This window comes from Schistocerca americana, chromosome 3 (assembly GCF_021461395.2).
Source record: "Schistocerca americana isolate TAMUIC-IGC-003095 chromosome 3, iqSchAmer2.1, whole genome shotgun sequence".
Classification (NCBI taxonomy): Eukaryota; Metazoa; Arthropoda; class Insecta; order Orthoptera; family Acrididae; genus Schistocerca; species Schistocerca americana.
Genome location: NC_060121.1, coordinates 98,782,173 through 98,808,680, shown reverse-complemented (window position 1 = coordinate 98,808,680; position 26,508 = coordinate 98,782,173). Strand labels below are relative to the sequence as shown.

Sequence of the window (26,508 nt, the reverse complement as noted above, 5' to 3'; positions counted from 1 at the left end):
ATTCATGTCAGGCCATCTGGGTGGCCAAATCATTCGCTCGAATTATCCAATATGTTTTTCTTACCAATCACGAACAATCGTGGCCTTGTCACATTCTGCAGTGACATCCACAAAAGTTCAATCGTTGTTTGCGAACATGAATTCCATGAATGGGTGAAAATGGTCCCAAAGTAGTTCACTTGGCGCAGAGGGCGCAGTCTATTCCATGTTAACACAGCCCACACCATTATGCAAGCACCCCAGCGTGTAGAGTGTCTTGTTTACAACTTGGGTCCATGGCTTCGTGGGTCTGCACCACATGCCAATACTGCCGACTAAACACCGGACTCATCTGACGAGACGGAAATTTTCCAGTCGTCTAGGGTCCAATCAACATGGTCCCGATCCCAGGAGAGATGATGCAGGCGATGTCGTGCTGTTACCAAAGGTGTCTTCTGTCATGGACCATTAACCGAATGTGTGTTGTGTGATGTCCTTAGGTTAGTTAGGTTTAAGTAGTTCTAAGTTCTAGGGAACTGATGACCATAGATGTTAAGTCCCATAGTGCTCAGAGCCATTTGAACCATTTGACATCGGACTGAAGCGCCTAGAACCACTCGGCCACCAGTAACTGGCTCTCCCGGCCGTCAAGTGAAGGCTGTCGACCACTGCGTTATCCATGATGAGACGTAATGCCAGGAATTTGGTATTGGCAGCATACTTTGGACCCTGTTTATTGAATTCCCCAACGAAATGGAATATCCCATGCGTGTAGCTCCATCTACTATTCTGTGTTCAAAGCCCGTTAATTCCTGTTTTACGGCCACAATCACGTCGGAAACGTTTTGACATGAATCAGCTGAGTACAAATTAGAGCCCCGCCAATGCTCTGCCCTGTTATATACTAAGTACGCGATACTACCAGAGATTATGTGCATATCGCAATCGAATGACTTGTTACCTAAGTGTATCATAAAATTTCAGCATCTTCTACGTTCTTTCCATCTGTACTGTTTGTCGCGCAAGTTTCAACTCGATTTAATGTTGCACTCAAATATTTTCCAGAAAACACTTGCCAACAAACTTATATTGGATGGTAAAAAATCTCTCATTATGAAAGGGCTTTTCTTAGTCTAATTCCCTCAGCAACTCCTGATTTAATTCTCTTATTTTCTGCCACTTCTCTTTTACGTTTGTTGTTGTATATATTATAATTTCTGTTAAATACACCAGTAGGTTCAACAGATCGACCAAGTTAGTTTCAAGTACAGGATGACATTTACTGAACTATATGAGATAAAATCGTCATAACTTCTGAACGGTTTGCGTTACGACGTCCAAAGAGCACGGTGGGCCGCGGAGCATGATGGTAATTAATATGCGCGTGTTGGTTTGGTTTAGCGACGAAGTCCATTTTCATTTGAATGGGTTCGGCAACAAGCAAAACTGGCGAATTTGAGGGACTGAGGACCCGCATTTCGCTATCGATATCTCTTTACGCTCAACTGGTGACCGTGTGGTGAGCAGTGTCCATCACGGAATAATCAGTGCGATATTCCTTAATGGCACCGTGACTACCGAACGGTGCTTGAATGCTCTGGAAGAAGATTTCATCCGCATTATCCAAAGTGACCCTGTTTTGAGAAGATGTGGTTCATGCAAGACGGACCTCGACCCCGTCGAAGCAGGAGAGCGTTTAATGTCTTGGAGGAGCACTTGGGTAACTGCATTCTCACTATGGGGTACCCAGAAGCACTTGGCATAGGACACGATTGGCCGCCATATTCTCCGGGTCTCAAGACATGCTATGGGGGCTATATTAAACGTAATACAGCAAGCTGAGAACAGCCGTTCAGGAGGTCATCGACAGCACCGATGTCCTAACACGTCAGCGGGTCATGCAGAAATTCGCTATTCCTCTGCACCATATGAGCACCAATAATGGCAGGCATATCGAACAAGACGTAACTGAAATCCAAATATCTGTATCGACGTTTACATGTTGAATAAAACGTGTGCACGCCGTAGTTTGTAACTAATTTACGTTTTTCCGAATAGCACAATAATTGTCACCCTGAAGTTTGTTAATACATTATCGTGTTTTGCATCGTATGCCTGATTTTCTGCTCCCACTATTTTTGAGACATCACACTGACGTGTGAATTCTGGTCCCTACCATCGGTGCCCTGTAGTTAAAATGATGCAGACGGTGATCATATGCTCCAAAGCGCTACTTATCCTTTTTTGGAGCCAACAGGTTGTTTTGGCTACGACGTAAGTATTGCACGGGTACCAGTACATGCGACATGGGCTTCGTACACCATTAATGCTCTAGCACGTTCCTCAGAGAGCGGTAGCGGCATACTGGTTTTAGCTGCACAACATGGAGAGTTTTTAGTGATAACAACTATTCTTGAAACACTGCCATAGCTGCACTGGCAGTCATGCTGTTGCATTGTCGTGAGTGCACGGGATCGCTGTGTCGTCACGTGCTTGTGTGTGTGTGTGGGGGGGGGGGGGTGTCGGTGTGTGTGTGTGGGAGCACGCACACACGTCTCTCTAGCGGCGAAGTGGGGACCGCAGCGTTCTCAAAGGGAACGGTTCGTTTCGACTGCACTTAATGTTTCGTTATTTGTTAGCTCTCTGGAGAAAGGCTGCACCATATTAGTCACGTACGCTAGCGTGCCTGAGCTACAACGCGTGTATTTCGGCCTCCACTCGTAACACGGTGTTGGCTCTTCAGCTAATATAAAAATTAACAGCTGCATTTAACATCGAGAATACATTAGGTAAGTGAATCTTAATGGCATATTCAGGAGATAACATTGAGCAGCTGATGTAACTTCTCCTCCTATACGCATCATTGTAAAGTACACCATACTTGCAGTACACAGGCACAATTCTGTACATATTTTGTACGCATTGTAAGTGTTATGTCACCGCCAGACACCACACTTGCTAGGTGGTAGCTTTTAAATCGGCCGCGGTCCGCTAGTATACGACGGACCCGCGTGTCGCCACTATCAGTAATTGCAGACCGAGCGCCGCCACACGGCACCTCTAGAGAGACTGACTAGCACTCTCCCCAGTTGTACGGGCGACTTAGCTAGCGATGCAACACTGACGAAGCCTCGTTTATTTGCAGAGAAGATAGTTAGAATAGCCTTCAGCTAAGTCAATGGCTACGACCTAGCAAGGCGCCATAGCAATTGATAGTTATCATATGAAGCATGTCTCATCAAGAACGATGTATACAAATGATGGATTAAAGTTAAGTATTCCAGAAGCTACGTACTTTTCTTTATAGCATTCATTACGTATCCTGTTTCAGACCTCACGCCATCCTGCGTGAGCTTATAGCGTGCATTTCGGCCTTCTCTAGCAATACAACAGTAAGTTTTTACATTTTGACTCGTAAAGGATTGAAAACAGTTTTTCTTACGAATAAGATGCACGCATTACTTATGGTGTTTGTCACCCCATTTCATATATTTTAAAGGGAACGAGTTTTCTCTTCGCTGCTCTAGCAGAGCCTACAGTCGAGGAAAAGATTGGTCCACTCTGACTGTTAATTTTTTAATTTATTTATTCTTTTTCAGTTCGATTTTGCTGAATCTGCGCTTCACTTTACTTTATTAAAGGTTTTTAATATCGTGTTCTATGCGTTTTATGTGTTTCCGCTTGGGTTTTGGGTACTGCCAACCCTACGAATCCAGAGGCCTTACCAGACGGCCCACGCAAGCCGTCGTGTTTAGTTTTAAGTTCCCCGCGTATGTTAGTGGAAGAAGGATTGCCTCATCTGTGCTGTCCAAAGGGAAAGTGTACGTACAAGCTAACCTCCACCGAGCTGTGCCGCTATCTGCTTGCATTTTCCGCCTGTTTCCGCCCTGACAAGGTAGGGCGACCATCGCTTTGTAGTTCCATTGTAGTCTTACAGTCAAACAAATAGCAACTGGAATGTACTCTAACGAAAACTACATCGCTACGATACTGATCTATGAGGAGACGCACCGCAAAGCAGCTGAGGCCCGAAAACTGTACTCACAACGGTTTGTAACGCGACGTCTGCATTCCGCGCATGATTTTAGACGTACAGAGGTACGTTTAAGAACTGTGGGAGTTTTACATCTACAACGTATTGTGGGAAAGCTGATCCGCGACGCATTCGAAGTTGCCCTGATTATTCTGAAGCACACACCACACGGTGTAAACATAGCTTAAATGAAAATAATGCGTACGTACAATGTAGTATAAGCGAAAGTGTTATCGTATTATTGCATTTATATTTCATTATTATTTATAACTATAATAATAATAGTGATAATAATAATAATATCAGTACGATCATTATAATTAATATTACGAAAGTCAGTAAATCTCGTCCAGTAATACCTATTTCTCATCGCAATCTGGACAAAGAAGAATTGCAGTTGGATCTGGGAATAACGAGGCCCTCGGTACAAGAGATTGTGGAGGAACGACAGTGGCATCCTTTTCAGCTGCATCTACACAAACAGCTATGTAGGTCAATAATCGGGTACCGTGCTGCAGACGTCTCGTGAATGAAGTAGCAGTTTTCCGCATTTCGTAAGGCACATTTTACGAGGAGACGAATGCTGTTTCGCCACTGTCAATAGACACAATCTATATTACTTGGCTCCTGCGGACCCTCAGTGGTTACGACCACATCACATGCAAGCGCACTGTGGTGTTAACGTATGGTGGGACGATCTAGGAGACAACATTACTACACCGATTTATTTGGGTGTCACACTAACCGGACGCATGTTTTTGCAGTTCCTACAGAATGAGCTGAATCTTGGGCATCTCCTAGAAGATATCCCTCTTCTGCTAGCTGTGAGGGATACTTTCAGCACGATGGGAAGCCACCCCATTATTGTTGAGGGTTTCAGGAATATCTCGACATTGTGTACCCCGAACCGTGGATAAATAGTGGTGGTTTTATTCGAGGGTCAGTGAGATCGCCTGATGTTGCGCTCTTGGATTTTTTGCTCATTGGGTTATATCACAGCCAGGATTTACGAAACGGATTCGGTTCAAATGGCTCTGAGCACTATGGGACTTAACATCTGAGGTCATCAGTCTCCTAGAACTTAGAACTACTTAAACCTAACTAACCTAACCACATCACACTCATCCATGTTCGAGGCAGGATTCGAACCTGCGACCGTAGCAGTCACGCGGTTCCGGACTGAAGCGCCTAGAACCGCACGGCCACGGAACCGGAAAATCCAGATTTGTTAAAGAGACGAATAAGTCATGCTACGCTTGAGTATCTACAGAAATGTTAAGAGGTGTCCATGCTACTCCCAAGAGGCGCTTAGCTCAAGGCTCCAAACAAGGCGGACTTGCATTTGAACATTTGAATTATAAATAACACAATTATAGATATCTGTCAGTCTAGAACATAGGTTTAAAGGAACATCATTCCTGTATTCATTGTTCTTTATAGCATTTATAAATACTCCCAATTGTGAAGCACGTATTGGCGTGTTATGTACTGTTAATAAACTAGCTGTCGTATGTTGATATGCCTTGAAACAAATAATTAATATGGTTTGGTCCTTTTGCGTATTGTTTTGGCCAGGTACAATCATTATTTCACACAGACACCTTTCTCGAGCCCAGGAATCGAATATGGCACCCCCCCTACGACACGCAAAATGTTGACGGACGAACTAAAGGACAAGTTGTAGGTGTCAAGTGTTCGTTTTTCAAGTGCTGGTAGGTTTTGTAAGAAGTTGTGGCAGAAATAGAAGTTGTCGAGTGGGAGTGAATGAGTAATTGTAGAGAAAACAACTGAGGGATGATGGTTGGGTGGAATGTCTCATGGAGAGAGGTGGGGTATTGAATAAACTGCAGGACACAAAAATCAAAAGCGGAAAGGTGAGTCATAGATGCGCGCTGCGTAAAGGGCGTAACGTTTCATCCGTTTCTGCGAGAGATATTCTCAGAGACAATAGGAGAGAAGCGTTCTGAGATGTGACTTATACCACGGCCTTCTGACCGTAAAATCAATGTTTCCACTGATACCAATACAACCATCCATGGCTGCATAGTAAGACCAATTAATAATCGTTGTACATCAGCTGCTGCGAAGAGAGCCATCCAACAGATAAATAATAAATAGGCATTACAACGTGTGTCGGCAGTGCGCTTGACGTCTCAGTGCATAGTACGTTCATCGATCACATAATTAGCAAATTTACTTTTAATTTAAGGTTCACCAAGTTTAAAGAACAGATCTGAGAGACATATTAATCATACTAACTAAAGATGCTGTATAATATATTACTTACTGTTGATTACAGTATTCATTAATTTTTTCGGTATGTACGTCTTATGTTACGGAGGTAAAGTATCACCAGTGGGTTATAACTTTGTGTCACTGAACTTATTTATGGCTGCTGGTGATATCTGTAGCTTTCAAGATCTCTTATGTTACGTCATTGTCAACCAGTGGGCAGAATAAAGTACTATTTGTAAACAGAAAAAATTCAGTTTCTTAATCAAACACTTTAACATAATTTCATTTTACCACAGATATAAAACGTTAATCGTGCAGTTACACTGTACTTGTGATGAGCGTAGCATGCAAGTATTGTGTCGGTAGCCTGATGAACAGTTTGACAAAGAAGGAAAGAACCAATTTCCCAAATGAAGACACCAAAACACAAACAAGCACACGTACATACAGACAGAATTCATAGGTTTTCTGTATTTCATATAATTCATCAGAATATTTTTCAACATTGTTTCGAGAGCTAAGATTTGAAAAATGACACGAATCTTATCTTTACAAATTAGTCGTTTATGTATACCCAAAATGTTTTGTTAATACCTTTTGGCAGAAATATTGATATTATACTGTCACACGTCTTGATTACGGGTGGTAACTATAACTATATTTCCCTTTGAATTTAAATATAGTTTATTTATTAACCATTTAGCAACAGTTACATACATAAAATTAACGAGGAAATGTTAACAAACAAAAACAACGGACACAGTTAGCAAGAAAAAGTCACAGGCAAAGGGTTAAGGAAATGGATTATCAAAACAAAAAATAGCAGATATCACTCAATACAAAGCATTCAGCTTAGACAGAACTTAATGTAAAACATATAGAACTGTTAATAAACGTAAACAGATAAAAAAAGTAAATAAATGTGTATCAAACAATAGCACAGAGTTAAAACAGGACAAAACATACATTCAGGAAAACCAGACACAAATATAAAATTTATATACTTATGTTGGACAGGAAGAGTGCACACCGGAAGAATTCAGTATAAAATTTAATTTCGTTCACGCCTTGCAGTCATGGACACGTCCAGGAAACTATCATCTTACATTCTGATGCCACCATTGTGAAACAGATTTGTAAATTATGTCACATTCAGTTAATTAACTGTTATTTAGTACGTATTCCTGTAAAATAACTTGAGCTACACCTTAAATAATTGTCAATAGTTTACTACGTAATTTTTAGACGGTACTAGTAAGGACTTTGTTCTTTGAAGTAACCGTGAATTGTGCCTCCTGGATTGCTGAAGCGATATCAGGACTGTTCGTAAAATGACAGGTTCCAGATTCATCTATCACTCTGAAGAACTGTTTTAATATGATTTAAGCAACGAGATGGTACAGTGTAGAGATATTTCTCACAGTCAGTCATTCCGACTTATGAGCTTAAAATCTGTCATAAACGGGAGAGTGATGTCAGTTAATGTATTTAATTTTCCTTATAAGGAAGATATCTAATCATTCTACGATCCCATAGATCCCTTATCAATACAGTTTGCTGACTGTGACACCATTGTAAACTTGAGGGTTTTCGCCAAATAATGCATAAATACTGAATATTTAGGATAAGATAGTAGTTGGAAAATAAGCTTTGATAAATACAATGGTAGAATTAACGCTTTTTCAAGAACAAGTAAACCCAGTTCTTAACAAAATAACATTGGTTTCTGAAGAACGCTATTACAAATGTCATATAGTTTGCTAAGAAGAAAGCTTAGGATAGGAAAATATAGGGTCTGCTGGTACTTTAGTACTATATTTCTTCCACATACCACTAAATGCTGATTATTTTTCACATGCAGACAGGAACAGCCGTCATTATAAGCACTTCAGTTAGTATCGTACTTCTTTCGGCAACAGATTAAGGACGAAGTACGTTCCTACAATTCGCTTATAATCTGAAAACAGACTACCAGAAATATTAAAATAGACTCTTTCGTTATCCATGTCTCTCTCTTCCATCTGAATTGTACCGAATAATTTTATGGGATAAACAATTAACTCATCAGAAGTATTCGACATTTTGATGGAAACGTGTAACAGTCACTGCTTCAAGAATGCAGCACGTCAAAACAATTATTTCTAACTTAATGCTGGGGAGTGAAACAGATATCGTGTTGGAAAAGATGAAAATAGGGGAGAAAAACCTAAGATGTAAATCTGGAAAGCAGAGCTCCCATCACCCCTGCAGGCTGTCGCAAGAGCTACAGCGGTGAGGGGCGACATGCAGGGCTACTGTTGCGTGAGTGCGTGGCTACTGGCTACTCCTACTGGCTAGCAGCTAGCCACTAGCTACTAGCAACTGCGTGAGGCGGCCGCAGGTAGTTTAGCGTGCGCCGCGGGTGTGCCGACTCTACAGGCGCAGCTCTGTCAGCGGCGCCAGCCACGGCGGGCGGACGCCCGTCCTCGAACCCAGGACTGCTGCCATTACCTCGCCGTTGCAGAAGCAGAACAGCGTTGCCACGCACAGGCCCTGAAACACGTCAATCGGTCCAACTTTCAGTGTACACATTCAGAGAAATGTAGAATTATCCCAAATAAAAATCACATTTAATTATACAGTACTATTAATAATGGTTGTCCCAAATCGTTAAAGTGAAAACGGTACAGACGCTTTTGGTTCTCATACTGAGTATTTAGATATGAGGAGGACATGATCGCAACGAAATAATAATACGCTAATCGCAATTGCGAATATGGACAACCAACAGTTGCAGAATGGAATGACGACAAATTAGAATCTGTGCCGGACGGGGCTCGAACCGGGATTTCCCGCTTAGCGCGAGCGGTCGCCTTACCATTTGCCTATCCACGCACGACTCACGGTCACACTCAAACTGGCACTTGTAGTCGACCAAGTGCCTACAACCTGTACTCGTACATCCATTATGCATATTACCGTACAGGTGAGACATTTTACTTGAAAGTCGTTCACCCGGTGTCGGCGGATAAATACCATATTGCGGTGCCTGTGTCTTTTGGACATGGATGCATGGAAGGTTTTGGCCTGGCCGTGAGTCGAGCTCAGCTAGCCTAATGGTAAGACGACCGTCCGCGATAAGCGGGAATACGGGATCGAGTCCCGGTATGGCACAAGATTTCATTGTCCTCATTTGATTCTACAACTATTGGTTGCCCATATTCGCAATTCCGAATACATTTAATGTATTTCATAATGGCTGTAGCCGCCACAGTGACTTTTCCTTTGGACATGCATCCTTGTTCATAGGAACTTTGCATCGTAACTCAGAATAACGCAAGAAATGCAATATCGAAAAGAATGGAAGATAGAGGACAAAGTGCTCGGTCTAGGAAGGGTGTAACACGCGGGTGAAGTCTTTCGCCCCTACTACTGTCTGTACATAGAAGAGGAAATTATATAAAATAAGATTTAGCAGGGGGATTAAAACGAAGGATGAATGGATATCAATGATAATATACGCTGATGACTTCGGTACCATCAGTCAAGGCGAGGAAGAGTTGCTGAATCTGCTGGATGGAAGGAATAATCTATAAAGAACATACTATGGCTTGAGAGTAATGAGGAGCAGTAGGTTTGTGTTTAGTGATAAACTTAAGATCAAAATTCTTGTCTAAAATGTAGATGAACTGAATGAACTCTGCTACTAATAGACGCACAATAACACATGACGGACGAATCAGAGAAGACACAATAAACAATGTAGTAAAGAAAAATAGAGCATTGTAGCAGAAATTAAGTGTATTGTTACCAAACATCGGCCTTAACTTGAAGAAGACATTGCCGAGAATGTAAATTTGCAGAACAGAATTCTATAAAAGTGAAGCATGGACTGTGGAGAAACCGGAACGTTTGACAAGTGAGGCAAAAAAAGGATTTTGAATATTAGGTGAAGAGATAAGGTAATATGTGTGAAGCTTGTCTGCAAATGGGCGAGGAGAGGAACGTGTTGAACATTGCGACAAGAAGAATGGACAGGGTGATAAGACATGTATTAAGACATCAAGCAACAACTTACATTGTAATTGAGGAAGCGTTAGAAAATGATTCCAATGCCTCTAAACATTATAGGATTCAACATCTGAGGTCATCAGTCCCCTAGACTTAGAACTACTCAAACCTAACTTACCTAAGGACATAACACACAACCATGCTCAAGGCAGCATTCGAACCTGTGACCGCAGCACCAGCGTGGTTCCGGACTGAAGCGCCTAGAACCGTTCGACCACAGCGAAGCGTTAGAGGAAATCAGAGATTGGAATATATCTAATGAGCAATTGAGGATGCTGGGTGCAAGAGATGAAGAGGTTGGCATAGCAGAGGAGTTCGTGACAGGTCTCATAAATCGAGTACCACGATTGAAGACCAAAAAATTATGGTGTGTCATCTTCGTAAATTGCTTGTGGTCCAGACAAAAAACTGCAGCCTGCCACATCGCGGTTTGTGGTTCTACCTTGAATAGCAGTACACGATCGTCTGCGACTTTTCCACGTTGGAATATACCACTGCGCAGGTAGCGAATGGTTGTCGAAGATGCAGCATTATTTGTTACGGGAAGTGGCAGTCATACATTAACGTAGACTGCGGCACGATATAGAGCCAAAACGGCAGAACTAATGTTCAGGGTGCGTTTCTTCAACATTTGGCGTCATAATTAGAAGGTACTTGTCGCCATAGGTAGAAACGTAGAAGAAACTAGAGTCTGACTGCATATTGTGACACACAGATCACGGCTGCAGGGAAGATAACTGGCGCTGCGAACACATTTGCATAAGCTATGCCGGCGAGAGAAACTGCAAATTAATGGTAACAATAAGAAATAAATACGAAAAGATTATTTGTATCATATTTTGGTATACCTAGCGAAGAAGCAACTTTAATAATTCCACTGAATGAAATTTGGAATTAAGACATCTATGTGATAATGATTAAAGTAACTACAGTAGATAATAATGCAATCATGATTAAGTGTTAAACAATAAGATAATTTGGGGTAGTGAAGAAATGTGAATTAAAATACAGACAACTAAGTTACAATGATAACAGTACCTAAAGCAAATAGTAATGCAAACATCATCAAGTGTAAAACAATACGATAATTTCTGGCAGTGAGAAAGCGTAAATGCAGATTGATGATTTCCGATGACGATTTTGGGAAATGATAAAATTTTAATAGCAAAGAAGTGCCCTTGATTTGATGGCGTTATGAGTGGTTCAAAAAAATCAAGTGTGAACAATGTGGATTTAGACGATTTGTCACTGTCACCTCTTGGACCAAAGATACACATTGATTTTCTAACATTGTGAGAAACTCATTTTAGAGTTGCATTCCAATCACGGAAAGGGACTTAGGGAAGGTAGTTGTATGATGAAGCGGGAAAGAACCCTTTTTTCTGTGACGGTAACGGGTTTCTCCGCAGTGCTACTCTGACAGGACTGTTCAAATCGACTAGAGGCGGGGCAGCAATACAATAATCAGACAGTAAAGCGACAGAGTGTACGGAAATCTCAGCAGCTTTCGCAAGGTAGCTAGGATATCAGTGCGTAACTAGAGAAAATTTATTCTTGCAAATTATTGTTACAGTAATAAGTAACTGAAACTGTAAACGGTTGCAAAACTTTTTTTTTTGATAGAATTGAAAGATATTTTTCTCAGTATATTTATTGCTTCGAGGGTTGATGATACACTCTAACGGGTTGTAGCGTCCGGTTCATCCCAGTTTAGGTTTTGTCTAATTTTAATAATAGATCCTTTGTTGAGGAAGGGAACTAATTAGGTTTCATTTTCGACTAAAAAAAAGCTGTCCGAAATTTTACGTTAATGAGCATGAGGTTAATGGCTCTGAGCACCATGGGACTTAATTTCTGAGGTCATCAGTCCCCTAGAACTTAGAACTACTTAAACGTAAGTAACCTAAGGACATCACACACACCCATGCCCGAGACAGGATTCGAATCTGTGACCGTAGCGGTCGCGCGGTTCCAGACTGTAACGCCTAGAACAGCTCCGCCACCGCGGCCGGCAGCACGAGGTTACAAGTCAGGGACGATTGATCTTGTGTACACTCTGATAGTTTGCACAGGTCAGCACTGCTATTCTCGATTGCAGTCACCGAGTTGAATGGTTTTGCACTAAAATACGGTAGAAGGGGATGTCGTCAGCAGATAAGCAGTTCTTGTATTCCAAGCCAGAAACACTCGTGTGGTCCACCCGTTGGGCTCTCGGCAGAGAAGCCTGCGGTCCAGCGGCTATAGAGGAATGAACTGGAGATGCAGCCAACCCTTCGTGTACGAAAAAACTGGTCGAAACGTCGTGCCCGACAAGACTCTTTTTAATAAACCACTAACAATTCGCAACCCTCTCTTTTTTATCACCTGAAGTAATGCGTGAACACATGAAATGGGCCATACTTTAGATGTAAGAATTAAGTACAGAATAAGAAGACATACGTTTGTGACCTGTATCTTACGAAAGCCACCCGACAGGTTTTTTTTTATTTTCGGACTAGCAGTACTTTCGACATAGCAGTAATTTCAGCCACTGCTTCCGAGGCTCGAGCTAAATGCTTATAGTCACGTTTAGAGATATCGTACGTGGAATGCCAATTCCCCTGAACTCCTCTTTTTACAGAAATAGTAATTTCGGAAATTGTTCACTGAAACTTCGTGAGTGATCTAGAATGAAGCAGCACTAATGTAAGCAATAACTATGCAATATCGCGTGTTTTAGTTGAAGAGCTCAGAGAACGAGGGATAAACGCTCACGCTGTGCTAATGAATAACGCCAACCTCGTAATCGGAAGACCTTGGGGAATGAGAAATCGGAAAATCAGTCATCTTGCTTACGGAGCGTGACTGTTTTTGTCAGACATTCAGCAGTCGGATTTAAATTAGCTGACACCTGACAAGGTTCGGCACTGCTGCAAGTACTGCCTGCAGTCGGCCGCACCCAGCGTTCCCTCTGCGTAGCAACAGAAAATGCCTTTAATGTCCTTATCTCCTCACAAAAGTCAATTAAAAATTCTGAAATTCAAGCGTGAAATGCCAAAAGCTTGGTCTGAATTGTAATTAGGAACAGAGGTACGTTAATTCATTTGGAACTGGTAACATTTTAGTATCTGAGATCTGCACCAAACGTAGCATGCCACCCACAAAAAAAATTATTGAACTAAGTGAACTACACCATTTTTTATTACCAAAACAACTCGCTCAGCAACGAACCCTTAGAAAGTTGCGCGTCGTATGTCATATGATACAAGTAAACTTCTCCAGAGAACTTTTTCTTTGATTTTGTAAAATTTAGCTCGTAATAAGTTGAAAGTCCATCTTCTAAAGAATCATGGAAACAATCTGAAACTCACATATATTGCCATAATTTCTCGCCTATGTCATGTCCCTCTTTCGGCCACTTACCGCATCTCGTGGTCGTGCGGTAGCGTTCTCGCTTCCCACGCCCGGGTTCCCGGGTTCGATTCCCGGCGGGGTCAGGGATTTTCTCTGCCTCGTGATGGCTGGGTGTTGTGTGACGTCTTTAGGTTAGTTAGGTTTAAGTAGTTCTAAGTTCTAGGGGACTGATGACCATAGATGTTAAGTCCCATAGTGCTCAGAGCCTCGTCCACTTCATAACAGATCGTATGGCACTTTAAAATAACCTTGAAATCAAAGCCACCATGGCGCACTTGTTGCTGGCAGGCTGCATGCTTTGCGCCGCCGAAGTGGCAACACACTGGGAGCTGAAAGTAAGAGGCGGGAGCAATACAGCCCGCCTCCCCCCCCCCCCCCTCTGTCAAATGCCAAATTCAGGGTGGGCAGCGTAATACTAGCCCAGAAAATAAACTGCTACAATAAAATTAGTTTATCCTTTAAAGGTTTCCAAATAACTGAAGATTTATTAAACTTCCTGGCAGATTAAAACTGTGTGCCCGTCCGAAACTCGAACTCGGGACCTTTGCCTTTCGCGGGCAAGTGCCCTACCATCTGAGCTACCGAAGCACGACTCACGCTTTACTTCTGCCAGCATCTCGTCTCCTACCTTCCAAACTTTACAGAAGCTCTCCTACGAACCTCGCAGAACTAGCACTCCTGAAAGAAAGGATATTGCGGAGACATGGCTTAGCCACAGCCTGGGGGATGTTTCCAGAATGAGATTTTCACTCTGCAGCGGAGTGTGCGCTGATATGAAACTTCCTGGCAGGTTAAAACTGTGTGCCCGACCGAGACTCGAACTCGGGACCTTTGCCTTTCGCGGCCAGGAAGTTTCATATCAGCGCACACTCCGCTGCAGAGTGAAAATCTCATTCTGAAGATTTATTGTTTGCAACAGTGGATACGGCTTCCTATTGCAAGAACGGCAAAAAATGGATCTAACACCATTCTGCAAGTGCGGAGGGCTTGTCCGCGTTCCCTCCAGAAACACCAAAGTTAAACGAGTGTTGTAGCTTATCGTACCACAGACCATAAGGCCTGTAGTGGGTTCAAATGGCTCTGAGCACTATGGGACTCAACTGCTGAGGTCATTAGTCCCCTAGAACTTAGAACTAGTTAAACCTAACTAACCTACGGACATCACAAACAACCATGCCCGAGGCAGGATTCGAACCTGCGACCGTAGCGGTCTTGCGGTTCCAGACTGCAGCGCCTTTAACCGCACGGCTACTTCGGCCGGCGCCTGTAGTGGGGTCAGTGGCAGTGCCTACCAGGTCTACGGCATACGTAGAAAGCAACATCAACTGCGTGCAGCCAGCATCTGCTTTTATCGCTGAAGTTCACAGTGCGCCATTCTATTTTCCAAGTGATCCTCTGACGGCACCAGTCGAGCCATGCACAGTCGATGCTTTGGCTTCAGTGGAAGACTGGCTAGAGGTGTGTGTGCCTGTAATCCCACTGCTAATAACTGGTTCGTGTTGACATGTCTGGGCTCACAAGCCATCTTATCTGTGCTGCTGTAGAAGTGCGATCTCCCTGCTGCCCATACAATACGACGATCCTGGAGTACGTCTGTGATATGGGGACGTCTAGAACCTCCTGTACGGGTGTGAGAATGTTCTTGTGATCACTGATACCAGCATAGTTATACAAATGACGCAGTGCGTGTGTGGCAATTCTCCGAAAGGACCATCTCGCCACTCGCTCTGCCACAATCTCACCCCTTTACACTCACTCATTTGTCTGTAGGAAGCACGAGTGCGGCTCCGTGGTGTGGTTGCCTGCTAGCTTCACAAGTTTGCAACACACAGAACCTTCTGGGTTTGAGCATTCCTTATTAAAGGGTAGACAGGGGCGGCGCTCTGGTAGCTATGCCACTACGCTATCTGTGGGCGGCCGATGCTGAAACTACTGTAAGTGCATCTACTACTCCCAAGTGGCATATGCCGTCATCAGGTCAAAATAGATGTCGCGTTTCCAACATAGGCAGCACAGCTTACTTGAGCTTTTCCATGACGCCTACCTTGAGGTGCATGAAATATTTTTCGGGCAAGTTTCATTTTCTTCACCGGGCTGCAATAGTAGGTCTAGAGCAATAACGTAAGAAGCAGCAGCGGTATCACTGTGAGTAAGACTGCCTGCCGTGTTCCATGGGTACAGGACTAGACGAAGGGAGGGGAGAAGTGACTAACCTGGAAGGAGGCGGTGACGGCGGAGATGAGCTCGTAGGCCATCTCCCAGGGGTGGTCCTTCTCGGGCCGGAACGGCGTCAGCAGGTAGTGCAGACCCAGCAGGGGTACCAACAGCAGCGCAGCACGCAGCGCCTGCGCACATACAGACACTCACTAATGTACAGTCTCGATTCAAGCAACTCAACCGCCGTATGTTATTCCATCATTCTTCATGCATACACATTTCTTTCTGTCCGTGTGAGCTTGAGCTCGCTTTCTCTTTAACATAGCCCTTGTTATAACCCAAAATCGCAATGATCAAAATAAATGTTGCATATTGCTTTATTGTCAGTATTGCACATAACAGGAAAGAAAACTGGTTTTGTTCTGCCACATAGAGTCACAAGAAAACGAAAATAAAATAGGTTAATATATTTGTACTTCATAAACACAAACAAAAAGAAAAAAAAACTTTACAAAAGATTTCACAGGAGTTTCTTATCATTGTCAACTTGAAAACACATTGTTTATGAACCAATTGGCCCTCCTCGTCCTGGGAAAACCTCTGAGTGCTGTTAGGAACACTCCTCACCAAACTGTCCAGATAAGCTTCTGGGATATCGCTCCTTTCCACTTTGTGGTCTTTAGTGGGATAGGACGACAACAACAGCTCGTTTCAGCATCGCCCATCCATTTTCTATGCCGCTGAGATCTGAAGAGTATGCTCCACTGAGAAGCTGTTCACAAGATTGTGATGACCGGGCTGTGCATTGTCCTCCGTCACGTGAATCCAGTCCCAATACGCTCACCACACGCAGCAACAATGCCTGCAAGGATGTTGTCAGGATACTTCACACCAGTCATCTTTCCATGTATTGGCACATGGGGTGTGATGCGGCCGTACTTGAGTCCACCCCGAATCATGACAGAACTGCCTTTATGGGGCTAGAAGTCTACGATATAGTTGGGTTGCGCACGTTGTCCTCCTTGCCTGCGCACACGAATATCGTTATTTTCAGGAGGAGACTGATGCGCGTCCCATCAGAAAAGAGCGTTGTGTCCAACCGCTGGCTTGCCCACACAGTTCTTTCATGCTCATGCAACACGAACCTCCCTCCGAACCCGATTCAAAGGATGAACCTTGAGATGTCTTCTGGAACGTAATCCCTGCCCATGGAGCTCCTTTGGATCATTTGTGTTGACACCTGAAATTCTATAGTTGTTTGGAACTGCCGCCGTAGAAGTGTCGCATTGTGTTGAGGGTGTCAACATGCTGTTAGACACAGATATTGGTCCTGTACACCTGTTGTTTTTCTTCTGTAGCCAATACTGAGATGATCCTCAGCTGGTCATGTCGCAAGAAACTTGTCCGAGATTCTAGAGACATTACTTTAACTGTCAGCGATATTCACCGCGAAATCCACCTCTCATATTCGCTGTCCTATTGGAGGGACTATACGCAACCTCTGATCGTACGTTACTTTTATCAAATCATCCCGAAGCAACAGAACTCTCGTGATGATACACAGCACAAGAACAGTAGCGTGTAGTGACGACAAGGTTGCTATAGACTGCACATACTGCTCCCTCACAGTAGAAACACGGATTGTTTCCCCCAGGATTGCATTAACAAGAAATAGATGTACTGATATCACAATCTGTTTCTGGATGACAACGTTCAGGTTTAAAGTTTCGGCAATATTCGACACTCATTTTCGCCTCTGTATGATTTCGTTGTTTATATCGGTAACACAATGCTCCAGGTAAAACGAAGTTCCTAACCTAATGAAACTGAGTACTATTGTTTTATGTTCTAGGGCACTACATTGTTTATTAAAGTTCATTCATTTTCTTTGCTTCTTTTTACTACTAACATTTGTCCTGTCCATTAGTGGAACCGTTTGTTTTCTTTTTTCAGAAGTTCCCACATTTCATTTTGTTATTAAACTGTCTGTGAATCTGTGTTAATTTAGTTTAACTGTTTGATTAGCATGTTCTCCGACCTGACGTGAGAGAGGGGTTTAAGGGGTAGGGCCGTCTACGTAAACGAGGATGAGAAACCGCCTAAAACCACACTTAAACTGGCCGATCGATAATCAGCTGTGCGTATTCGATCCGGGTACAGCTCACCTCGTGCTCCACTCCACGTCGAGAACAGCGTTATGTTTTTTACTAGGCCTATTATAAAGTCGTAGTGATTTTCTACCAATACCTGGCGGTCTGGCAGTGGGGCAGAGGTGTTTCCACTTGTGAGTAAATGGAAGGAAAACATCAGCTATGGCACACGTCTCAGAAGTAAAGGAACCTTGCAGTAACCTTGAATTGAACTGCGCGTTTGGGACTACTTATAATTTGATTCTGAGACTATGCTATCCATTGTACGAGGTAAAATATTAAAATATATGAGTGAGAGTATGAACGTTTCCGACCTTTTCCGTTCGTTTCTTAGCTATCTATCAGTGATTCCAGGCTATCAACTAAGACTGTACATGTAATGAGAGATTCTTCTACAGTATATGTTGTGTATCGTCGAGAAGGATACCCGATACAGACAATCTGGTAATAGTAACTTTCGTTACAGAACGATATTACTGATGTAGATGTTACGCACAGTAGCGTTCTCGCTTCCTGCGCCCGGGTTCCCGGGTTCGATTCCCGGCGGGGTCAGGGATTTTCTCTGCCTCGTGATGACTGGGTGTTGTGTGATGTCCTTAGGTTAGTTAGGTTTACGTAGTTCTAAGTTCTAGGGGACTGATGACCATAGATGTTAAGTCCCATAGGGCTCAGAGCCATTTAAACCATTTGTTACGCACAAATATTTTTTTTGCTAACCTAACAAGTTGTGGATATAATGGTGCTCGTGAGTGCGCCATTTGATTGAGTCCTTTTACGTGAACATATTTCTGTCGTCTACATAGTGATGAACAGTCACCGTGTCTATAGTAGCATTAATGGCACCAGCTGAGGTTGTAGTACTTGATCTCGTTGTATCAAGATAATTCCAATCTGAGTAGCCACATCATCGCCTTACAAAGGCTACTGCAGGTAAACGTGGAAAATTTGCCGTGCGGTGGCCGGTCTCTGCAGTGGGACGTTCGGCGACGAACTACACTGTATGACCACAATTATACAAATACCTCTCACTGGACACTAATATCGGACGTGAACACCCTTAGTCCTTAAGACGGCTTGAAATCTGCTCCGTAGGCTTTCAGTGTGGTATGTTGGACGCTGGAGGTTTGGAGTAACCCATCACAAAGGCGTACCACTGGGTTCAGGACCGGAATCTGGGCAAGTCAATCCATTACAGGAATCCTGTTGTCCGCAAACCATTACCCTATAGATGCTGCTACACGACAGGTTGTATTGTCATGTTGATACAAACGATAAACGTCTCCGAACTGTTTCTCCTCCGTACGCAGTATAAAATGGCGTAAAATGTGTTCATATCTTTCCACATTTGCCGGTTTCTCAAGTGCCATAAGCGGACGATATCATACTGACAAAATCTCCTGTTTACACCACATATGAAGGCAGGTAACGTTCTTCAGATGTTTACAATCTCAAACCCACCACTCGGATTGTCATACGGTGCACTATGAGTCATTACTGAAAAAAAAAAAAACACTCGTTTCCAGTCATCTGCTCTTCAATGCTGCCGCTCTTCACAGCACCTCAAGCGTCGCTTAGCATTGGCTGCAAGAGTGTGACTTACTAGGAGCTGCTCGACCGCTGTACCCATTATTTTCAACTCGTTACCCACAGCCATTGTGCTAGTTGGATTGCTGGTAGCATTTTGGAACTCAGGAATATTTCCTTCCAATGTTTTAGAGTGACTTTATTTACAATCACTCACCGTTATGCGCGTCAGTCCATGTACAGCAGTTGTGCGGCATGCCTCATTACAACAACGGTGAACTTCCACAGCTTTAGACGTGTTGAAAACTCACTGATGGATTTATTACTCAAGTGACATCCAATCATTAGTACATGTTCCAAGTCAATGAGCTCTCCTGGCCGGTCCATTTTGCTGTTCCTGCTTTTCTACTGACAGCACAGCACTGCCCGCCTCCTTATACATTGGCGGGTATGGCTCTTGTAAAATCTAGTGGTCAGTTCCGCATCACATGGCGTGTCCAGATGCCTTCGATCATATAGTGTGTACAGCTGCCAGGTGGTCGTAGCTGGTCTGGCCACTTACCGTAGATCATTTAGTGTTGTGGGACATCAAAAAACCGGCGTTCTGCCATGCAGCGGAGACCATATTCCATGACAATAAGTAACTGGAGAATTAATAGCCACTTTGGCAGTATTGAAAATAAATTCCATACAGGAAAAGGAATCATAGCGAGTGACAAGTTATATTTGATTGTCCGTGGTAGAATAAGAGACGGCAAGAATACGAGACTTATCCATTTGGCACGAACGTGCGGGAAGGGCGAGAGGCGTGTAACGAAGCGTATCCACTACTCCCAGTCCGCTGAGGGTAGCGAATCTGAGGAGTCTGAAAACTATTGGTTTAGCCCGAGTTAGGTACAAGCTGCCTGCATAGAAGGGAAAGTACTGTAAGCGTACTGTATCAACCACTTATCACCTAATATTTCCCAGAAATATTTAAATTACATTCAGTTAATATAGCAGGTTTATATGCTGCTGTTTGTTTCACATAAAATGAGAGCTGGGAGAAAGACGCCTTAGGGAAGCATTGTACATTAGCTTCATTTCGCAGTATTTGACATCAGCATCCTGTCCCATCCTTTTACCACTCTTCCCTTCGGGAATAATCTCTATAATGTTTGGATGAGTAAGTAACTGGGGTTTGTTTGCAACTAGAGGTTGAGGATAGCTTCTCTTATTTCTTCTTTGTAGAGGCTCTGTAATTTTTAATGTAGTATTATTTTCTCATACCCAATTTGTGGCCTGAGGTGGTGGTAGGAAACCAGCTTCCCGCACTTCTTAAAAACTATGTGACTGGTCAAGTTACAGTACGCGCAGGAAAATGTGGAACAACACGCTAAGCTTTCTATCTGAAATTTGTCCGTTTGTCATCCGTGGATATAAGACTCAAAGTTTGCGGCGGTTTCGTAGCACCCAGCATACTGGGTCAGCATACGGAGCGTCCAGGCATTTTTGTGATCGAGCAACTACCGCAGCCTTCCTTTAAATGTGGCTTCCTAAAAAGATTTGAAGAACACAGAGAAGCTGTGCTCATGAGATAAGTAAAATGTGCTATTACGACCTTTGTAGTATGAATTCAGTTGGGATAGGATCAGATCAGTTATTTCATAGTGTGATGTGGGCGTATACTGAGTACCTCGATTCAACCTCCAAGACTACTCTCTGACGTCTGTATGACTACTCGCCAACTTTTTGCGTACGTCTGGTTAAGATTAACCATTAATACGCACTCATCTGGAGATACATTCCGTCGAAAGTTGAACGAAGGGTAGCGGTTTGAAGGACAGAGGTGAGAAAGTGCCAAGGCTAGCGCCAAGGGGAAAAAAAACTCGTTCGCTGCGCTGACAGGCTCAGCTAGGGCCGCGGCAGTGTCACCCCTGTGTAGCGGACGACGTGTCACATACCACTGAGCGTCCGCTATGGTAGCCCTCTCGCCGAAGTGGAGCTGCTCGGAACCAATGGGCTTCGGCGTTGTTGCGGCGGCACGCGTCTTGTTCTTCTGTGTGTCCGCCGCGCTGTGTTCCTCCGCCGGCTGCTCCGTAAGCGGAGCGGCGGCAGGTGTCTTGTCTCCACCTCTGGCGTCGGCACAGATGTCGTGCGCCAGCTGCGAGCGCAATTTCCGCAGTTGGCTGCATGCCTCCTAAGCCTATGCAGACAGTTGGCCTTCAGACCTGCCTTATCTGCGTCCACGGCGGCTTTGAAGGCCGCCATCGCCTCCTCCGCTGCGGCCGCCAGCATGGCGCGCATCTCGTGCACTTGCGTCTTCGCTAGGCGGTGCTTACGGCGCCGTCGTCATTTCTTCTCGGTTTACGCCTCGACTCCAGCGCAGCCGTCACTGGCAAAGGCCGTGCAGCCGCGCCAGTTTGCCACGTATGACCCGCCGCAGCTAACACAAGTAGGCGCCTCATCTCGTTGCCTGTCACAGTCGCGGGTGTCGCGCGCGCCGGCGCACTTGATGCAACACGGCGCGGCAGTATTTTGCCACATGCCCTTCAGCTTGACACCTTAAGCACTGGGGCTTAGGGTCCATGCCTAGGGGGAGAATTCCGAGGGTCACAGGAAACTCTAAGAGTTTCCTTATCCCGAAGATGCCGCTGCCATCCGTCGCAGTTTCCACTACGACGACGTAGAGCGGCGGCCTCCTCTTGTTCGTCCGATTTTGCAGCTTAGTAGGTGCACCCCTGAATCCCGTACGTGACAGCCCCTCTTGGACCGCCTTATCGTCACAGATCCAAGGCAGCCCGCTGATCAGTGCTTCGGACAGCTTCTCGCGCTGTTTCGGCGCGCTCGTCTTCTACACTGTAGGTGGATCAGGAATGTGGGCGGCCACAGCTCTCGTCCGTGCGCGGTGGTCGTCCACGCTCGCTACCTGCAGCTGGACCATGGCGTCCGAGTCAACGGGCTCTACGCCTACTCTTCCCTGCAGCAGTTGGCTATGTCATCATACATCTCTGCCCACCAGCCATTACTGCACTGAATGTACAGAGGGGGAACTGGCATATGATGTTCGTTGCGCTTGCGTTCCGCATTCCAAGTGGCTTGCGGTCGCATTCCTAGTGGGTTGCGGTGTCGAAGGCTGCTTCCCTGTGTCTGCCTTCTTCTGCTTCTGCCCGATCCTGCACATTCTGTGGCGCGAGAACTTGAAAATTTTGCTGTGTTTAATAACGACGCACGATAATTTCCTTAGCGTCACGCCACATTCAGAGCACGGCCTCGCAGCTCCCCTTCTAGCCAAGCACTGGCAGCGCGCTGCACCAGCGATACGCACGCTTCCGCTGCTCCAGCGCTCACTCCGGTGGCCAAATACAAAAGCGTACATTTCTGTGTATGCAGTATTTGATAAAATATATTAATTAAAAGTTTCTTTTCAAAAATTTCTTTCTTGAATTGGTTTTAACTGTAAACATTTACACTACTAGCCACTAAAATTGCTACATCACGAAGGTGACGTGCTACAGACAGGGTATTTAACCGACTGGAAGAAGATGCTGTGATATGCAAATGATTAGCTTTACAGAGCATTCACACAAGGTTGGCGCCGGTGGTGACACCTACAAGCGTACCATCACGTTTCCGACTTTGATAAAGGTTGGATTGTAGCCTATCGCGGTTTATCGTGTCGTGACGATGCTGCTCGCGTTGCTCGAGACCCAATGACTGTTAGCAGAATATGGAATCGGTGGGTTCAGGAGGGTAATACGGAACGCCGTACTGGATCCCAACGGCCTCGTGTCACTAGCAGTCAAGATGACAGGCATCTTATCCGCATGGCTGTAACGCATCGTGCAGCCACTTCTCGATCCCTGAGTCAACAGATGGGGACGTTTGCAAGTCAACAACCATCTGCACGAACAGTTGGACAACGTTTGCAGCAGCGTGGACTATCAGCTCGGAGATGATGGCTGCGGTTTTCCTTGACGCTGCACCACAGACAGGAGCGCCTGCGATGGTGTACTCAACGACGAACCTGGGCGCACGAATGGCAAAAGGCCCCTTTTTCAGGTGAATCCGGGTTCTCTTTACAGCATAATGATGGTCGCATCCGTCTTTGGCGACATCGCTGTGAACGCACATTGGAAGCGTGTATTCGTCATTGCTATACTGGCGTATCACCCGACGTGATGGTATGGGGAGCCATTGGTTACACGTCTCGGTCACCTCTTGTTCGCACTGACGGCACTTTGAACAGTGGATGTCACATTTCACATGTGCTACTACCCGTGGCTCTACCCTTCATTCGATCCCTGTGAAGCCCTTCATTTCAGCAGGATAATGCACGACCGCATATTGCAGGTCCTGTACGGGCCATTCTGGATACATCAAATGTTCGACTGCAGCGCTGGCTAGCACATTCTCCAGATCTCTCACCAATTGAAAACGTCTGGTCAATGGTGGGCCAGCAACTGGATAGTCACAATACGTCAGTCACTACTCTCGATGAGCTGTGGTACCGTGTTGAAGCTGCATGGGGCAGCTATACCTGTACACGCCATCCAAACTCTGTTTGACTCAATGCCCAGCCGTATCAAGGCCGTTATTACGGCCAGAAGTGGTTGTTCTGGGTACGGATTTCTCAGCATCTATGCATGGAAATTGCGTGAAAATGTAATCACATGTCAGTTGCCCAATGAATACCCGTTTATCATCTGCATTTCTTCTTGGTGTACCAATTTTAATGGCCAGTAGTGTATATTTTCGTAACGAAAAGCCTAAGCGATTGTCATAGCAATCGTTTAAAAATTAGAAGTAAATCGTTCAAGCACTTTTCGACATTTTTGTTAACAACGTTAAATAACAACTTGTCTTTATACAGTAATATAGATGAACTATATTTATTAATATACACTGGCAGAAAAAAAAATTCGCAGTACTAAAAAATAATTAATGTAGCACAATCAAATTACGGAAACACATTGTTCTAACTAACATATTTAAGGGATTCACAATGCAAGATGAGAGGAAAATGTATGCGCGAGATTAGACACTGAAAATATGAAATCTTTTGGTACATTAACAATCGGTGTAGCAGGCAGAATGTCGAACGCAAGCATGCAAACATTCCTACATTGTGTCGTACAGGTTCCGGATGTCATTTTGTGGGATGAAGTTCCATGTCTATTGCACTAGGTCGCTCAGTAGATAGATTGTTAATGCTGTTTGTGGATGACGCAAGAGTTATTGTCTGATGATGCCTCATATGTACTCGATTGGAGACAGATCCGGTAACGGAGCAGGCCAAGGCAACATGTCGACATTCTGTAGAGCATGTTGGGTTACAACAGCGGTATGTGTGCGAGCGTTATTCTGTTGGAAAACCACTGAAATGCTGTTGAAAGGCAGCACAACAGATGAAATCACCAGGCTAACGTACAATACTGCAAACATGGGGTAACCATGAGACTGCTCCCGCTGTCATATGAAATCGCACTCCAGGCTATAGCTCCAGGTCTGTCTACCACGCACTTAACCGACCTCCTAAGCAAACACTTGGCCATCACTGCCACGAAGACATGAGCAGCGCTCGTTAGAAAACACAATAGATCTCCAGCCTGCACTCCAATGAGCTCTGGCTTGACACCACTGAAGTCTGAAATGGCGGTGATTTGGGGTCAGTGGAATGTATGGTAAAGGGCGTCTGTCTCGGAGCAGTTCTTGGATTAATCGATTTGTAACAGTTCATTGTCTCACTGTGGAGCCAAATGCTGCTCAAATTATTGCTGGAGATTCATTGCGGTGCGCCAGTGTCGTACGCCGGACAGTATGGTCCCCCCCCCCCTCCTCCAGGTGGTGCCACGTGGCCGTCCGGAGCACGGTCTTGTTGCAACCATACACTCCCGTGAGCACGGCTTCCAGCAGTCACGTACAGTGGCTACAAAAATGGTTCAAATGGATCTGAGCACTATGGGACTTTAACATCTGAGGTCATCAGTCCCCTAGAACTTAGAACCACTTAAACCTAACTAACCTAAGGACATCACACACATCCATGCCCGAGGCAGGATTCGAACCTGGGACCGTAGCGGTCACACGGTTCCAGACTGAAGCGCCTAGAACCGCTCGGCCACTCTGGCCGCCACAGTGGCTACAGTCCTGCCAAGTCTTTCTGCACTGTCGCGGCAGGAACATCCAGCTTCTCGTAGCTCTATCAAATGACCTCGTTCAAACTCAGTGACGTGTTGAAAATGGCACCTTTGTCGCCGTAAACGCCTTCTTGACTATCAACAATTCGCTATTTAAAGTGTAATTTTTCACAACTGCTACAGCGCTTATTTAAAGCAAACTTGTTTTCCATTCTCATAGCGGCACTGCTATCGTCACTCTCATGCGACTGGCGCGAAATCTGAAAATACGTCACCTTTCAGGTGTAGACACACGCCTGCGAACTTTCGTTTACGTGACACAACTCCCGCCAGTGTACAGAAGAAAAGGAGGAAACATCCCCATCCCAGTAAAGAACTGCAATCTGTCATAATGAGTAATGGAAGGTTTCACAGAGCACTTGAACAGTGCTTTGTTTCTCGTGCAATATGAAGCAGCCTGTGCTCAGCGGCGTGGTGTCCTCACCTGCAGCAGCGTGCTGGAGGGGCGGCTGGAGCCGACGCGCGGCCCGGCGCGCAGCTTGGTGAGCAGCACGCGCACGATGTTGCACAGGAAGAGCAGGTTCAGCGCCATCGTGATGCACACGGGCGCCACCAGCACCGCCAGGTACTTGCTGTCGTTGATCCAGCACCTGCAGCCGCGGAGAACACGACACGCACCGCGTCAGACGGCTCACAATACCACTACAAAACACTTTGGGGAAGCATCTGCCACTTAAGTGATACCTTCATAAAATTTATACTGATCAGTTGAAACATTATGACCAACCGACCTACTACCGACACGAATCCTTCCAGGAGACAGAAGCGTCACCAAGTAGGAACAACTGCCAACTGCTCGTTATATCAG

General features: G+C 44.8%; 1 protein-coding gene across 1 annotated transcript in view; it reads right to left on the bottom strand.

Annotated features, from left to right (window-relative positions):
* Positions 1 to 8,404: 8,404 nt before the first annotated feature.
* LOC124606958 (calcitonin gene-related peptide type 1 receptor-like) overlaps positions 8,405 to 26,508 on the bottom strand; it is a 753,290-nt gene continuing 735,186 nt past the window's right edge. Inside the window, exons 8-10 of the mRNA XM_047139096.1 lie at positions 26,125 to 26,290; positions 15,904 to 16,035; positions 8,405 to 8,779 (exon numbers count right to left, since the gene is read on the bottom strand). Coding sequence (XP_046995052.1) covers positions 8,660 to 8,779; positions 15,904 to 16,035; positions 26,125 to 26,290 — 418 coding nt within the window. The 3' untranslated portion in view covers positions 8,405 to 8,659. The remainder of the gene's footprint in view (positions 8,780 to 15,903; positions 16,036 to 26,124; positions 26,291 to 26,508) is intronic.